The 17,845-nt window shown below is 35.1% G+C and overlaps 1 protein-coding gene across 2 annotated transcripts in view; it reads right to left on the bottom strand.

Moving 5' to 3' along the window:
* Window positions 1-3,778: 3,778 nt before the first annotated feature.
* ZMAT3 (zinc finger matrin-type 3) overlaps window positions 3,779-17,845 on the bottom strand; it is a 45,977-nt gene continuing 31,910 nt past the window's right edge. Inside the window, exons 3-6 of one of the 2 annotated variants that reach the window (XM_037840246.1) lie at window positions 17,379-17,498; window positions 14,893-15,059; window positions 13,361-13,461; window positions 3,779-11,097 (exon numbers count right to left, since the gene is read on the bottom strand). In XM_037840246.1, coding sequence (XP_037696174.1) covers window positions 10,886-11,097; window positions 13,361-13,461; window positions 14,893-15,059; window positions 17,379-17,498 — 600 coding nt within the window. In that variant the 3' untranslated portion in view covers window positions 3,779-10,885. The remainder of the gene's footprint in view (window positions 11,098-13,360; window positions 13,462-14,892; window positions 15,060-17,378; window positions 17,499-17,845) is intronic. The other variant, XM_037840252.1, reaches the window with a different exon arrangement.

Raw genomic sequence — 17,845 nt, 5'->3', positions numbered from 1 at the left:
TCTAATAAGCTCCAAGTTGATGCAGCTACGATCTAGTTTCTAGAATCTCTCCTACATATGTTTATAGAGATATGTATAAAAACATTGACTATAGTATTATTTGTATTATGGAAATATTGAAAACCACTTAAATATCCATCAAGAGAAGGATGAATTAATTGTGGTATATTCAGACAATGGAACATTATACAACATTTAAAGTGAATGAGTTAGAACCACATATATCAACATACAAAAAAAAGGCTGAGGAAAAAATACAGAAGTATTTATGATAGCATTTATATCAATTTTTAAATCATAAACAGTAATAGTATGCATTATTTGTGGCTGTACACAGTACTAACATAACAATAATAGTGAAAATAATTATTATCAAATTCAAATTGTGTGCTTATCTATGGAGGGAGAGGACGAGTCAGAGAGTGTTGCACAGCAGGCTTCAGTTGAATCTGTAATGTTTTTACTTTTTTTCAAAAAATTGAATAAAATATGACAAAATATTTGGGTTTAATAGGACCTGATGAGCTGGGTGTTCAGTACATGTGTGTTTATGGTTATTCTCTATCCTTTGCTTATTATAAAATATTGTATAACTTTTTAAAATTTTAATTTAAAAAATCACAAGGCTATATAACTCCATCAATAGAGGACCAATAAAAGAAATTTGGGAAATCATGCAAGGGAACACCAGACAGTTGTGCTGGTTTGGAGCTGTTATGTACCCCAGGAAAGACTATGTTCTTTTAATCCCATCTTTTGGGGGCAGACCTACTATGGTGGGACCTTTTGATTAGATTGTTTCCATGAGATGTGACACCCCCCACCCCACCCCCACATTCAACATGGGTCTTAATCCCCTTGCTGGGGTCCTTTATGAGAGGATAAAAGATGAAACTCAGAAAGCTCAGAGAAGCTAAGGATGAAATCCAGGGTTTGCCCCCAGGAGAAGCTAAGAGAGATACTAGAGTTTGCCCCAGGACAAACAAAAAGGACCCAAAGGAGAAGCTAAGACAGAAGGCCAGAGACATTTTGAAGAAAGTCACGGAAACCAGAAGCTAAACCCAGGAGAGGACTAGGAGACTCTGGCCATGTGCCTTCCCATGTGACAGAGGAAACCCAGATGCAATCAGCCTTTCTTCAGTGAAGGTATTGTCCTGTTGATGCCTTAATTGGGACATTCATGGCCTTAGAACCGTAAATTTGTGAACTAATAAACCTCCATTGTAAAAGCCAATCATTTCTGGTGTATTGCATTTCAGCAGCTTTAGCAAACCAAAACAACAGTCAAAAAAACTGAAACAGATCCACATGTGCTAGCCCAGAATGATTGCCAAGGCACACAGGTCACTGTAAAAACCCAGGGGATGAACAGTGTGCACAGAATGCCACCTTCAGATTGCATCGAGTATCTCCAGAAAAATATGCAAGAAACTGGTAACGGTGACTGTTTCTGGACAGGGGGACAGAGGAGCATGAAATTCAGGCATGAGTTCAGGACTTACCTATTCACAAAATCAACTGACTTTTTAATAAGACTTTTTTTTAAATTAATCATATTACTGAAGGAAAGGAATGAAAAGAAATAATAGGAATTTATACCTAACACCACAATTCTGAAGAAACGAATTTCAGAGGGGTCAAATGGCATGCCCAAGAACACAGAGGTGGCAGAACTGGACCTGTCATCCTGGTGGGCCCTTGTTATAAATGCTTGAAACAGTTGATGAAAGACTTTAAAAAAACTTCTCCTTCTGTATTGCTAGCCTACTGAAACAGAAAATATTATGTTCTCCCCTAAAATAAATTATGTTTGGGAAAACTACAGTATTTTGTAGTTTAGTTTTTATATCATCAGCATGATTTCCACATATTTTTAAACATTTGCCCTGGTATCTTTGTTTGTTTTTAATTTTCAACTATCTGATGAAAGATTTTCTAGTCTTTCACTTCCTGTTTGGAGCGTTCATTGACTATTTTTATTTATTTTCCATGCTTATTGTTCACATGTCTGAAAATGTATGGACATGGAGTTTTAAAAATAAAACAGACATTTTTAAAGCATCACAAAAATTATGCATGTATGAACACACACATACATATATAAGTATCCTGATTCACAATCCACTGCTTTGCCCACTTTGTCATGCTTTAGTAGCTTAATCTATAAAAGAATACACTCCTCAGTATCTCTTAAAGACATGATGGGTTTACTTGTTTTTTATTTATAAAAACTCATATCCTCTATACAGTGGTTTTTGGCCAAAGATCCTGCTTCAAATATAGTGTACCAACCATTCAAATTGCAGTTAGATTTAGAGAGGCCACAGGGTGGCACTAGATACCTTTGGTCAAAGTCCATAGCCAGTAAGCTATGTCCAGAAAACAGGGAGAGAAGAGCCTCAGGTCTCAGCATAGCTAATGAAGCTAATATGAAACACACCCGTTCTTGCTGGAGGAACTGCTGCCAGCCAAGAACACATTTGAAGCTCTAATAACATGCTTAAAAGATGTATACAAAATGTCAAGCAGAAGTTATAGACTGCCTATGGTAGAGCATATTTCTTCCAGTGGCAAATCTGTATCTGTTCCTTTGGACGTACTTCATACTAGTATCTAATTACCTTAAACATATTACCATATACTCCCTCCCAAAATCTCTCTTCTCCCTCTTCCTCTACCCCTACCTCTTCCTCTCTCTCCCTCTTCCCCTCCGGCATACACACACAATGAAGTGTATTTTTAGGTGATTTTTAAGTAAGAACTCATAATCACATCCCTTTTAAATAACACTTCACAATAGTTAACCATCTTCACCTTCTTGTAAGTTCCCCCATTTTCAATGGTTTGTGAATATCCCATAAATAGGAAAAAAACTTTGTAGGTTAAGTCACAACTCAGATGATAAAAATCTTAAGCGACATCATAAAAAGATCTATTTCTGATGCCCCTTTACAGTCATACCAATTTATAATAGATTGGGAAAGTTCATTCTAACCTTTCACATGAAAGCAATTTTAAAGGATAACACCCAGGGTTTGTTAGTGAATAGATTTTTCACAAATGAATAAGTCTCACAAATGCCTGAATAAGGAAAGCTGAAAATCTCTAGTGGTTTAAGATTTGGGGGATATGCCCATTAACACGGCTTTCTTTTAAGCTAAAAATCTCTTGGAGATGATTTAATAAAATGTGCTGATGCCTTCAGTATTTTACAACATCAAAATTCAGTGTGATCTATGCTCTTCGTTCAGAAACATGTTTTGTTGTGCAGACACAAGAAATTTTCCCGCAACAGTGAGTGTATGTGTCTTGCATCCAGATTAAATAAACCACAACAGCATCTCCCAGGCCTATAACCTACTTTTTTGAAATGAGCATTCAAATTCAACCAGCATGCTTAAATAACCCATACCCTAGTAATATATTACATACATAAATTGATAATATTTGTTAGACTGTTTTAAATGGGAAATATCCAAAAGTTTAATGGGTGCAACTGCAAGCCTTTCGAAGTGTTTATTTCCAGAAGCAGCAGTTATGGTCCTGCTAAGCCCAACTTTTCTCAGAATTTGAAGGTAAGATAAATTTAAAAACATATCAGCAGCAGGTCCATTCTAGAGTAAGCCAAGATGCTGACAATGTATTCTGCATGAATTCACAAAGTCCAAGGCAGATTTTGTACAGAGTGATGAATGATGATCCCACAATCTTCAACTGTGAAAATACCTCGGTGCTGAGAATTTACCTTCTTCCCTTGATCTCTAACTCAACCAAACAATTTGCAGACAAGACTCAGAAACCGTTTTATTAAATTGAACACAAAATGCCTGTTATAATAACATCAAGCCTTTCTCAGAAATCAGTACATAAGTGAGAATATACAGCCAAAATGAGCCATCAACATAAGCAGTGTAAATTTTTAATAACTTTCAGATTTCTATATTCAATACACTGAAGAAAATAAAACCAAAAAGCAATTTCAATTTCACAATTCACAGTTGATTGATTTTAATCCCACGGCACTTTTGTCATTTCTGTAGCCCCAGAACACAGATTTGCAAAGTGGTGACTGGTACTTGGCTCCAATAGCATACACAGATCTTAAACCTCTATGCAACATTTAGAGAAAATTTTAGGAAACAACTCCCAATTTAGGACAGTTTGAGCTGGCATTTTTAAGCTATCTTCTTCACCAGAGAGGCGGTTCTAGCGAAATAGCAAAGCAGTTTTAAAAGTTTGCCATGCCATGAAAAGAAGGGTTCTAAAATCTCCCTTGGCTTTCCATGATTTTATTCCCTAATTAGAAACAATAACTGCACTAAAATGAAATCTTAACAGTGGAAGCAACATCAGTTTTGCTTTTGGATCTAGAGCATACATCCAAGAGAGGCAATTTATTGTACTAGCAGACACATGGAATGATTTAGAGCAGAGTCTGACATACTCTAGTAAGGCATTTCAAAGCAGACACATCATACCCAAACCAAATTATTATGATCAGCTGAGGATACACAAGGTGAACAACAACATGAAATTCTTACAAAATGACATAATGATTTACAAAACCACAAAAACTTACCCAAGTGCCAAAAGAAGATAAAACAATGAATAGTCACTCTAAACTAAAGTTTTGTTCCTGTAAATTCCAGATTTGCAGAGTAGAAATAATTGCTTTCTACGTGCTTTCCCTAAGGATATCATTCATCATGATACACAGGATTGTTACTTTTCCTTAAAAAAAATATATCATTTAGAGAATACACATATAATCAGTGACACAGAGCATCTATTTTCACTAGTGAGGGGGTCACTTAAGCACTTACATAGAAAAGTTATGAGTGAATCATGAAAGTTATTTAAATGCAAAAAGAAATCTGATAAAACCTGCATTGTTAGTTAGTATTCAACACTGCAGTGAAATTTTTAACAACTGTATTGGGATTTATGACCATGAGAAAATCTTTAGGTTTAAAGAATCATGAAAGTGTAAAAATATAAGTCTAATTAGTAAAAACACATATTTTCTTTTAAAGGGCCATTGATTTTGGAAGCCACAAATCTTATCAAACAAGCACAAGAATACAAATCAGGAGCAACTGAGTTTCAATTCTGACTTACCCACTGATCTTCACGACCTGGAGCAAATCACTTAATTCTTAAGATTTTGCCAACAGAAAATGGCCATAAAAATAAATGCGAAAGTCAAAACAAAATTTCTGGACTACAATAAAGCTAAAGATGGTTACTAAAGCTAGAGTAAAGCTAAAGATGGTTACTAAGGCTCACCATTTCAACAACCCATTGTACAGTACAATCATTTTAATCCTGATAATTATGACTAAGAGGAAGCATGGGTAAATACAATTCTCAAGGAATTCAAAGGCTTTATATGAATTAATAGCTTCTACTGTCTAAACTACTGTTCTCAGAGTTGTTTTAAAAAGCTAATCACATAAGGATTTGAACCTTTACTCCCCTCTACTTTCAAGTAGAAGAGCTAAAAGTAGTGAAGTGTTCAAAAGAAGTGATAACAGGGAGAGAAGCAGCAGTAGATTGAAATGAGGTATAAGCTGAATTTAATCAACCCCAATCAGTAATTTACAGTTTTTAATGAAGCTGCATTGTTCAGCAAAAATAAATCATAAGAGGAATAAAAAAAAAAATCTTATGGAACTTCAAAATTTGACAACTAAGCATTTTAAATGACAATACCAAAAACTCCAGTATGAAAAGCAGTTGTTTTCTCTCACTCAAAGCACACACAAAAACAGAAACTGGAAGATTGAAGTTCTCAGAAAGAAAAAAAAATATATGTTAATTGGCTCAGGTTATCAACTCATACCCTACTTTCAAAAAGATATAAATATTTAAACAAATAATAAACTTTAGTTAATGACACCCATGTTGAAGTAGTTACGGAGAAGAATATTGTCTGCAATTTTCACTGAAATATATATTTTTTTAAAAAACCAGTAGATTGATGAACAGAGGAACAGATAAGTGAAAAGAAATGTGGTTTTATAAAGTATAGCGAAATGTTGGTGGTGGAATCTAGGAAGTAGGTATATTGTAAAAAAATTTTCAACTCTGATATATGTTTAAAATTTTTCAAAATAAAATGTTGAGGAAAATGTTATTATTTTCCACAATAAAATTAATTTAGCAGTGTGTTTTAAAGATACAAAATACTCAATTAAGAATTTTAAATTAATAGAAGTAGGGAAATTTATCCTTTAAAAGGTTTCAAACTTGATTTCTGAAGATGCCTCTTTTGATGCAGAGATGAACTAACACAATTAACAAATATTGTTCAAGACAGTCCCTTCACAAATTTCATTTGCAAGTAGCTAATTCTCTCCTTTCTACAGAATAGCAAGTTTGAAAAAGATCACTGGAATAGTGTTTTTTCAAACACAGTGCCAAGCAAGCTCCTCCCAATCCACTCCACTACCATTCACTAAATATAAATGTAACACAGATCAAGTTGAAAAACAATCTGATTGTTGCCACCTAGGACAACTGGATTCATCTTCAGGGTGGCTCCTGTTCAATAATTTTAATTTTACTTTATATCAAATTGAGATTGCATTAAAAAAAAAAAAAGATGTGAGCATACAGAATTCACATAGATCTTTGCTGATCCAAACTCCTGTTATATGAATTGCAATTCACAGCAATAATCCTCTCATCTCTTCTCTCTGTGAAATGCTAGCACTTGCTAAAGGCACTCATATTCTGGGCTTAACGGAAACAGTCACATAGGACCAAACGTCATTATGTTTTTTGGTAGCTACCCAGAAAGGGCGTTTACAAATTATCCTCCCATTAATAATGGGCAGAAAAAGCCAAACAGCTATCAGTAGAAATATCTTGTGAGAAGCTATTTACATAGCTATTTGTCCATTCAGCTAGATGGATATAACATCTCACAATGGAAGGGGTCCCCCCCCACACACACACATACACATACACATACACACAAACAAAAACAAAAACACATTTTATTACATATGAAACTCCTGAATGATGATGACTTGGCTGGTTAAAATAAGTAGTTGGTAAACGGTGATTTTTTTTTAATATTTGTTCCAAAACCTACATTACACTTTTCTCCTATCCTGACAGTTCATTTCTCAATTCGCTTCTAAAGCAGCTCTACTGTCCTTAGTACGTGCCTCATCAAGTTCCTCAGAGGGTACTCTCAGTCTAAGTTCCAACTCTGAGGAAACAAAACAGATGAGGTTCCAAATCTACCATTACTGGGCCTCTCTGTAGAGAATACTACTCCAAAGAATTACATGGCTCCCCTGACACAAGCAAAGACCCATTTTATACAGGTCACTGGACAGTCTTCAAACTGCCATTGCTTGAAGTCCCAGCCAATGCAGGAGTGAAGGAATCAAAAACCCCACCCCTACTCCTTAGAATCTTCTACAGAGGAAGATTTAACCAGGTTATATGTAATTTCTCCTTATTTCCTTGTTCAAACTGCATATAAGTAGCTTTGAGCAAGCAAACAATACTTGTTTGAAGAACGGCTTTGTAAAAAATTCCATGCTTCCCGTTAGCTGTTCAATTCAGAGAGACTTAAGGATGTTCTCAGCCATGTTTTTTCATTCCATCTCAGGGTTTCAAAAATCCTAAATGGTTTTCTAAGTTTCCTAAAAAATTAAGAAGAGGGGATGTTGAGGAGGAACCTTTTCACAATGAATGATATAAAAAATGATTCACCTTGCAGAATTCAGTACAATAAGAGACAAGCAGACAAACATAATAAACAACATGCACATATTTACAAGTTGTAGTACATGATATACAAAAAGACAAGACCAATCAAGTATTTTCTGTTCAGTGTGGAGTCAAAAGAATCACATGGCACAGTCAGTTTTGTAACTTTTTTTAAAAACCACTTCAAAGGCATATGCAATCCAATTTTTTAATTGGAACATGGAATTTTTCCTTTACAATTTGTTGCCTTCAATACCTTAGAAGAGTTTCTAATTGTTATCTTCTAACATTGATTTTGAATGACAGCTTACACAAAGATATTCACAGAGAAAAGAGACTTGGGTGCTATGAGTTCTTGCAGATCATTTGTAAGATCTACATAATTTTTTTGACTACAGGTTTTCAGTTGTTTAGGCCCCTGTCTGTCCTTGTATACAGCATGTAAAAAAATACTAACATGATTCCCAGGGAGTACAGGGTGCAAATCCTAAAGCACAATGCCAAGCAGGACTGGACTTCACAAAGTGAAACCCACAGAGATCACATATCACTGACAGCAGTGGTAACAAACAGCCTGCTTCAACAGGGAAAAAACATTGTCCAGAAGGAATGCATGACTATGAGAAACCGTACCATGCAGAGACGTATTTATTTTGGCATTTCCTACCTAATGACCTTTGTCACCCTCTGTTTAACCTCTTGAACACAGGAGAATATTGCAAGATAATAAGCCCAAAACACGATCCATTGTTACAGGGATCTGTGATTTTTTTCAGATGTGTATGTAACCTCTATAAATGATCATGAAGTTATTTATCAGCTTCCTAGAGTTTGGAAATTAAGCAGCAAACTGAGTTACTGTAGGCAATGTGGTATCTAAACTGTCATATAAAACAAACACAGCTCTTTTCTAGTGCAAAGAAAATAGAGCAAGTACAAAATAACACTATAAATCTAACTTCTTTCTTTAAAAGAAAACAAGCTATGTATTCATAACATCATTAAGGGCACTGGGAAACTGGAGACCTGAATTTGCAAGGCCTGGAAAAAAGCAAGCCCTTAAGTCCACTGATTTGTACATGAATAAAATTAAACTATTAAGTGGGACAAGCAGGAAAAACTCTTCCTTCATTTTATTTGCAAAGGAAAACTGAAAGTGGATGAAATGCCACTTTGGCAAAATGTAAATTCATATCCATAATCTTTTCTATTATCTGAAATAAGGATTCAATGAAATCCTCTCTGTGGTAACACATAAAATCATATATAAACAGAAACGAGATTTTTAAATATCATAGAACTGAGTGGCCAGCACTGTAATATTAAAATCTACTAAAAAATTATACTTAGCAGCAAACTGAGTAAACTACTGGCCAATAAAGTAAACCCTATATCACCCTCAACTAATCAACTGTACTTTATAGATTACTGCCAAAAAAAAAAAAAAAAATGGGGAGGGGGTGTTATTATACTAAGAGTGACAGATCTAGACAGAATCTCAATAGAACATTTATTTCATTCTTATGTTTCTGGTAGAAAAAAAAACTTTCCACAAATATTCTGTGTTCCAGTAAACCACCACTTCAACAGAAGAGCATAGCCTGATACTGCACCAGAGGTTAATCGCAAAACTGATTTTCAAATATGGCTCTAGACTGTTCAAAAATTGTTCAGAAGTATTACAGAAATGGAATGATGATTATAATTCTCCTTCTCCCCATCTATTTATAGAATTCTCAAGGAAAAACAGGAGTTTTATTTTTAATGCGTAATATGGGCAATCAAATGTGTATTAACCAATATGCAATGATACTGCTCAAGATAAAATTCCTGATGAGTATGGTCTTTTGAAAGAAGTATGGATGAGCACCAGTCTTATCCATGTAAAGCAAAATATAGGCAAACAGATAAAACACAGTTAATGAATGTCCATAGAGTACTCCATTAGTTTAGCTAAACATGCACAATACTTATTTTACAACAAAAACAAAAGTAATAATACTGTCATACTTATCAGAGACCAAAGTAATCTATATTTTTAGTATATTCAAGGAAGCCCAATTATAAAGAATAGAACTGGTTCTAAACCCAAAATTCACGTATTTTTCTACTGGAAATGATGACAATGAAATTTGATGAACTTTTATTTTAATTCCTCTCTGTCTATGAAACAAACTGCCTACCCTGAAATGTTTAATGAGAAGAAAGTTTTTAAAAAAAATGTGTAAAAATCAGATTATTTTAAAAGTCTGACAAAATACCAAGCGTTCTGAACTTATGACTGAAACCATCATATGTGAGCATGTTACCACCGACAGAGAAGTGACTCTAAATTGAAAAATCAAACATATCTTGAGGTTTCCTAAAACCAACTGAAAAAAAAAATTTTAATCATATTCTTCTTACAGGCATTGGATATTCAAAAGTTGGGCTTGGAAAACCACAGCACAGCTGGGGCACGAAAATGAGCTTGTTAGACAAGCTGGCTCAACTGGAGAAAATAAAAGGGAAGAAGGTGACATTTAAATATGAGAAATGTACAACTGAAAATGAAGTTTAGCTGTTTGGAACTATACAAATACATTGGAAGTATCTAAATTAAAAAAAAAAAACCCTGCATGTTGATAATGGGGATCATGATCAGGAGGGTGGGGGAGAATGTCCTGGGAAAGACCCCAATGCCGTTTATAATAGTATATATCCTACTCACTACATTTTGAAGTGGTGGTTCTAATGAACCCTCAGGAAATTGAAATCTCTGCTTACCTGTTTTTACTGTGATCTGAACCAGAACTCAATAAAATTCTCTATTTAACAATACATAAAACTAAAAATTCAACAGAAGAAGATGAATATTTTTAGATAGTCATAGCTCTACATGGTCAGACTGCTAGTTGACCAGAATTTGGTCAATATAAGTTATTTCTGATGTGGTAGGTAGGTCACATGCTGACACAATGACCTGAAAAAGCATTATGACCTAAGAATAATGTTCTTTTCCTCCCCCAGTTTTGACATCTCAAGGTACCACTGCAGGTTACTCATTTTAACGATTAGCAGAGGAATGTAGTCATATCAAAAGGACCACAAAGCAGGGCATGTTGACAGAAGGCAAACAACAGGCAGGATAAGCTGCTCTATCTGAATATGATAATCACTATACATATCCCAGATTCTCCATCTCATTCCTGTACCGCTGTTCAGACACCTTGCTTTTATGCTGCTTGCTCTCTAAATGCTGCCGGAATTCCGTCTCTTCACCAGCCCCAACATTACACATTGAGCAGTAAAACTGGCCACTGGGAGTAACACACATGGCCAGATCACGTGGAATTCTCTGCCGAGAGCGGGGATTGAAGTAAGGACCTGCTAAAGCAAGAGATAAAAATAATGTATTCACTTCAAAATACAGACAAAGTGAATGATGGTCTGATCAATTATGGGAGCAATTTGTAATTTCTAAACTCAAATTATAAAATTCACAGATACTTAGTTTCAAATAATTGTGAAGTTAATGGGTTTTTTAATTTACAATTTTATACAGGTTCAATCTAAAAAGAAAAAAATGAATCCTCCAACTAGTATCAGAAAGGTTACTTTACTCTAAATAGGTATGTCTCTCCAAAAAGTGAATACAATTTTTAAAAATACATTTTTTTAAGTTCCAAGCACTACATTAAAGTCTTACAATTATGCTAACTCTTTAATAAAAAAGTCCATTTCTAAGAGTTTTTCTTAAGGAAATAGTAATAAATTTTGCACAGAGATTTACCAGCAAGGATGTTTATTTCAACAACGTATAAATACCAAAAGTTGATGTGGGTGGGTGTGGTGTAGAACCTAAAAGGGCTTAGAAAAATTATAGGATTTTCCATACAATGGAAAACTATGTAGTCACTAAAAATAAGGCACATAAAATTCTCTAATTCCATGAAAATATGATCATAACATGCTATTAAAAGAAACAAGCATATCACAAAACATGATTCCATTTCTATTTTAAAGAAATATTATATAGACTGGAATGACATACGCAAAAGTGTTCATAGAATTATTGATCATTTTATTTTCTTTTTACATAAGTCACTTCTGAAATTGTACCCTTGTTCATTAATTTTCTGCTTTTCTTTTCTACTATAACAACAAGAATTCAAGGATTTTCTCTAAATACTGCTTTCAGTGCAACCTACAAGTTTTGATATGGTATTTTCATCACTGTTCAGTTTTAAGAATTTTAAAACTACCAATATCATTTCTTCTTTGACCCATGAGTTATTTAGAGTGTTTTAAATTCCCAAACAGGAATTTTGGTTCTTTTTAAAAATATTTTTGATGGTATCTCATTTAATTGAACTCTGGTCAGAAAAAATAGTCTATATGCTTCAATTTTTGACATGTATTGTGATTTGCTTTAAGCCCAGTATGACAGCTTTTGAACAAATGTCTATACTTTATTTATTGGTCATAGGATTCTATACAGGTTCAATAAATCAATTTTGTTAACTGTGCTGTTCAAAACTTTACCAATTTTTTTGTTTACTTGGCCTATCAATAATTGAGAGATATCCTGAAATTCCCTACCATGATGGTGGATTTGCCAATATACTCCCAAAATTCTATCAATTTTTGCTTTATATACTTTGAGGCTTTTTTTATTTGGTGCATATAACTTAAAATTGTTATATCTTGCCCTCTCTATCCCTAATAATGCCTTTTGTCCTAAAGTTTATTTTGTACGATTTTAATATAGTTTTCCCAACTTTCTTCATTTTAGCCGAATTTCTTTTGTCCAATCCAACAATCTTTGTCTTTTAACTGGGACTATAGTAAATTTATATTATTGTAATTACTGATATATGTTTAGACTTTTCATTAATCATATTAAACTGTACTTTCTACATGTCCCTTTTTTCCTTGTGTTTCTCTTACCTTTTCAATTAACTTTTTTTGTTTCCTGTTTGTTTTACTTTGTACACAAATGACCTCTGCTGGTACGTATATGTATTGGGGGCAGGAGGGGAGGGGCATGTGGTATATAGGATGAGGAATTACTCCCTACTGCAGACAACCAGAAAATGCAGAAACTATTCCTATAAACTAGCAGTTCTGAACTGAAGGCATATATCAGAATTACTGAGGAAACATTTTTGAAACACACATAATGTCTGAGTCCCACCCCATATTTACTGGTTGAAATCTAGGCACAGTTCAGGCATGTGTATTTTGTAAAAACTCCCTGGGTAATTCTGATTCACTGCCCTGGTTAAAAACCATGGCTTAATCTTTTTTTTTCCCCAAAAAAATGTGAATTTAACATGTTGCAACTTTAGACCCTGAAACCCATTTTTATAATGCATTTTATATTTTCAACTGGCAAGTACCAGAAGAAATATAAAGGGACTATGACAAGAGAGCCTAAAACATAGACTATGATTTAAAACCAAAGTAAATAATATATGAAATAGGAAATAAACCCTGGAATGAACATCAGCCTGCAAAGCCACTAGGTCCATTCACCAAAATAAATGACTAACACCAAATTCTCAGGGTTATCTATTACCATTAAAGGAAATAAAAATCAAGGAGAACATTTGCAGAATGTAGCCAAGCTATGTGGAAATACACAGGATACCTGAATTATTCTGTACTGTATTCATGTTTCTCCGATTAGGCATCATCTTATATTCACTCCCTTCTTTCCGGGCCCTCCGTGGACCCACCTCTGAGGACTCCCTGGAGAAAAGAAATAAAAGAGTGAGATTTCTAAACAAGGATTCATTTCAACTTCTTTTCTCTTCCTTTCAAATCTTTGTTGTTGTTGTTGTTTGTTTGTTTGTTTTAAAACATTTTTTATCGTTACATATATGCAGAGAAATGATAGATTTCAAAGTACAGCTTAATAAACAGTTAAAGAGCAAATTTCAAAGTATAGTATGGGTTACAGCTCCACAATTTCAGGTACTTCCTTCTGGCTCTTCTAATAAACTAGAAACTAAAGAGAAGTATCTATATAATTGTTTGGTTGTCATAATCATTTATTAAATCCTAACTTCTCTGTTACAACTCCTCCCTCTCATTCGATCATTCTCTCATCCTTCAGGAATATTTAGACAATGACCATTCTAACTTCTTCATGTTGAAAAGGGGCGTCGACATTATGGGGTTGGGCAATGCAACTGGTTGATGTTCTGGGAGAAACCGGTACCTCTAAGTTACAGGGCTTATCTGGCACAGGAACAACCTGGAGGTTTTAAGTTTCTGAAAAACAAACTTAATAAGTAAAACTTTTATAGAGCTTTAGACAGAGCCCTGGGTTTTCTTTAGGGTTTTCGGGAATACTGTTGATCGGGGCTTGGCATACAATTTGCAATATCTGGCTGAAGCTTGTATACGATTAACCTCCAGAATGACCTCTCGACTCTATATGAAATCTCTCAGCCATTGAAACCTTATTTTGTTACATTTCTTTTCCCCCTTTTTGTCAAGAAGGCATTCTCAATCCTGCAATGCCAGGGCCAGGCTCATCTCTGGGGCATGTCCCTCGTTGCCAGGGAGATTTACACCCCTGAAAGTCATGTACCACGTGGCGGGGAGGGTAATGAGTTTATTTATAGAGTTTGGCTTAGAGATACAGGCCACATCTACACAACAAAATAGGTTCTCTAGGGGTGACTCTAAGGCATGTTTATAAGTAGGCTTAGTTTCACCATTACAGAAATAAGTTTCATAAGGGGCAGCCTCAAGATTGGGGGCTTGGCTTATTAAATTGGGAGTCTCCAATGCTTGAGAGAATATCACTATTTTATTATCTGCCCAAAATACTCTGGAATGTATCAGGGTATTACATTAAGCTATACAGAATCACCAGATCTCATTCCCTATTCTAGGATCCATGTATTTAGGTTGTTTAATTAAACTGGCCAGACAGGTTAAGTTAGATGGCGTGCTACAGAGAATTTCTACTTTGGACAAAATAAACATCTCTTCCTTTGGTCTCACACAGAAGTTGAAGTTTTAAAATACAGACAATATCATCCTTTACCCTGTATTCTGATTTACCTTAGTCCCAACCAGATAAGCGTCATTCATATCTCTAATTGAATTAACTCTTTTTTTCATTTAAAGACACAACGCTTTGGCTTCAGAGAAAACGGCAATACCTACGAGAATGAGTTACTCTGAGCTTCTGCCAGCCGCAGCCTCTTGGCATGATTCTTTCCTTGATAGTGAGCCTGGGCCACAGCCGGGGAACTAAAGGAGGCGTCACAGAGCTTACAGTAATCGTTCTCTGTGGCCAGGATCACTCGGCCTCCTGGCTTAAAGGAGCCCATCTGACATCAAAGACACAAGCAGAAACAAGGTTAAAAAATGCAGAGCTTCTGCCGCCCCTCCTCCTCAACATTATTCCAAGAGTTGAAAATAACAAAGAAAAATAACAAAGAAAGGAAAGAAAATAGCTCATTCCACAGAAAAAGAAAGGCTGAGAGATGCTTGATCATGGTTTTACATCATAATCACCCAAGTGTCAGTAGATGGTGAATGGCTTGTTGCCATCTTTGTGGAAGACATAAGAAAACGAGTTTTAAAACCCCACCATGGAAGATTTAGGTTAGTGTAGGTAAGGCCTAAAATAACATTACCAGAAAGAGTAAACTCTCCCCAGAATCAACCAACAAACATTTACAAAACTCCTACTGTTTATCAGGCTTGCTGCCTAGTCCAGAAGGGATATGAAGATATATATAAAAGAGCCTCTGTCCTCAGAGACTCTACAAACTAGCTACAGAGATACAATATTATCAGGGGGAAATAAGTGGCAAATCCAGGCAACTGTATTCAGACTGGGGAATAACATGTTAAGGAAAACCTGACACAGTATCTGGCAAACAGGAGATACTCAATAAGTATTGTTGGGTTAGTATGTGAATGACAAACTAGATTTTGGCTAAAGGAGATAATACATGCGATTTTAAAAAGTTTGGAAACGATATCATATCAGGAATAATTGAAGGAAATAGCACTGTTTCATCTGGAAGGGAAGATTTTCTGGGGACAGGATAGCTGTCTTCAAAAATCACAAAGGACAATGCTGTACAAGAGGGCTTGGGCTGTTTTCCCAGGAAGTTGGAGCCAACTGAAAACAAACCCCATCAAAGGGCAACCACAGAATTCTAGAGCAGCCCTCAGGAACTGGTAATGTGAAAACTATTCAGCTTGAAGATAATACTGAGTATTTTCCTGTCCTCTAATTTTGTTTTCAAGGTATCTCGTGTTCCCCACAAATCCATGAGGATGGCGGAACAGATGGCATTGCTAACCACACTTTAAGTACTGAAAAACTGACATCCCAAAAAATAAAATTATAACATGATGGTTAGGTGCAAGGTCAAAGGGTCAAAAGGAATCCTTGCTCCGCTACTTCATAAAATGGGTAACACCACGGAAGTTATTTAATTTACCTGAGTCTGTATTAAGCTCCCAGGTTATGCTGATGATGATGCTCTATGAACTATAACTCTAACTAGTTTCAAAAACTGAATGAAATCAGAGCCTGGGACTAGAGACAAGTGAGGCACTTGCCTAGGGCAAAAAATAAATAAGGGAGCAACAAAAACTCAGCAATCAAAATAATGTTTTAGAATATTTTTAAAAATAAAAACTGATGCAAAAAAAAAAAATCCAGGATAAACTAATATCAGAATTTTAAACGACAGGACTGTAACAGTGTCATGGCAAGCCATATTAAAGCCTGAGGCAAAAGGAAAATCAGTAATACTTCTGTATTTGTTTAAATTTTGCTATTTTGTTCAGCATAGATTTTTTTACATTAATCCTAATGTATTAAAATATTGCATTAAAATATTATTTATCTTCTACTGAGTTTTTTGGCATCCCCTTAAATTTTGTGCTCAAAGAGCATGCATCTCTGACTTCCTCCTAGGACCAGCTCTGAATGAAATAATGCATGAAAACCATTTAGCAGAGTGCCTGGGAAAGTAACTGCTCCATTAGAGTTAGCTAGTATTATTATTTTGACCATCATACAGCTCTAAGGACAAATTAAGAGATTAAGGAGTAGCACCCATATTTCAGAGCTACTAAAGCACAGGAATATCTTGCCTAAATCACCTGCTCTACCTTCCAAAGAGCTTCAGGAACTCAACTCTTAAGTGTATCCCATTAGACCAAAGTCCAAAGAGTTTATACAGGCTCACTGCACAGAGGTAAGAAAAGGGAAATTTCAAGAAACTGATCTTGTAATTGAAGACAAATTATAAAGTAAATGGGATTACTGTCATAAAGTAATACATATCTAAAAATCTCTTTTTCATCCAGGTTTACTTAGCCCAGAATTATGAGACACATGTAGGGAAAGACTAATAAAAAAAAATGTTTGTTTCATCATTTCATGCATCACAACCGAAGCCAATGAGAAATCTCAAAGCCCATAAACTTTGGCATGTATGAAATCCAGCACTATGGTTCAAGGAGTTAAAAGCACCAAGGAGGACATTTCAGGAGTATTCGTCCAACTACATCCTATTAGGTATTCAGGTCCATTTGTGCATATGACACCTTCCACTCTGTTTCACCCTGGAACTCAGAAGTGACCTCATGGGTTCATCATACCAGATACCCATGCATCTCACCTGCGGAGGGACTGGAACAACTGGAGTAGCTGCAGATTCCACTGCATTGCTCATTCTGGCAGGAGGAGGACAGCTATTCGCTGCATAGTAATTTCGGAGTTTCTTACCATGATTTTTACCCTGGAAGTAAAGAGTAATCACTATGAGAAGAAATAGTGAAATTGAGTTAATCAGGGTATTAACTTAAAAAAAAAAAAAGACATTAAAAAAAAAAGCAATACTAACTCTTATTTTATTCTTTCATTCAGATATTCACAACACTGGGGGTAAACAGACCACTAGTTAGATTTGATTACTATTTAAAAATAAAAGAGAAAGAAAGAAAGGAAAAAGAAAAAGAACTTTAAAAGAGAAATTAAAGTAAAAGAATCTATATTTTGGCTCTACAGAATGATTAAATTTATCTGGGAAAGATAAGAGAACAAAGCCAGAAAAATTAATTTCCTACATATTTCTGTAGAAGTATC

The sequence above is a fragment of the Choloepus didactylus genome, chromosome 1 (genome assembly GCF_015220235.1).
Source record: "Choloepus didactylus isolate mChoDid1 chromosome 1, mChoDid1.pri, whole genome shotgun sequence".
NCBI classification, from domain to species: domain Eukaryota; kingdom Metazoa; phylum Chordata; class Mammalia; order Pilosa; family Megalonychidae; genus Choloepus; species Choloepus didactylus.
Note: the sequence above shows the minus strand (reverse complement) of the source record. Positions and strands in the feature narration are given on the sequence as shown.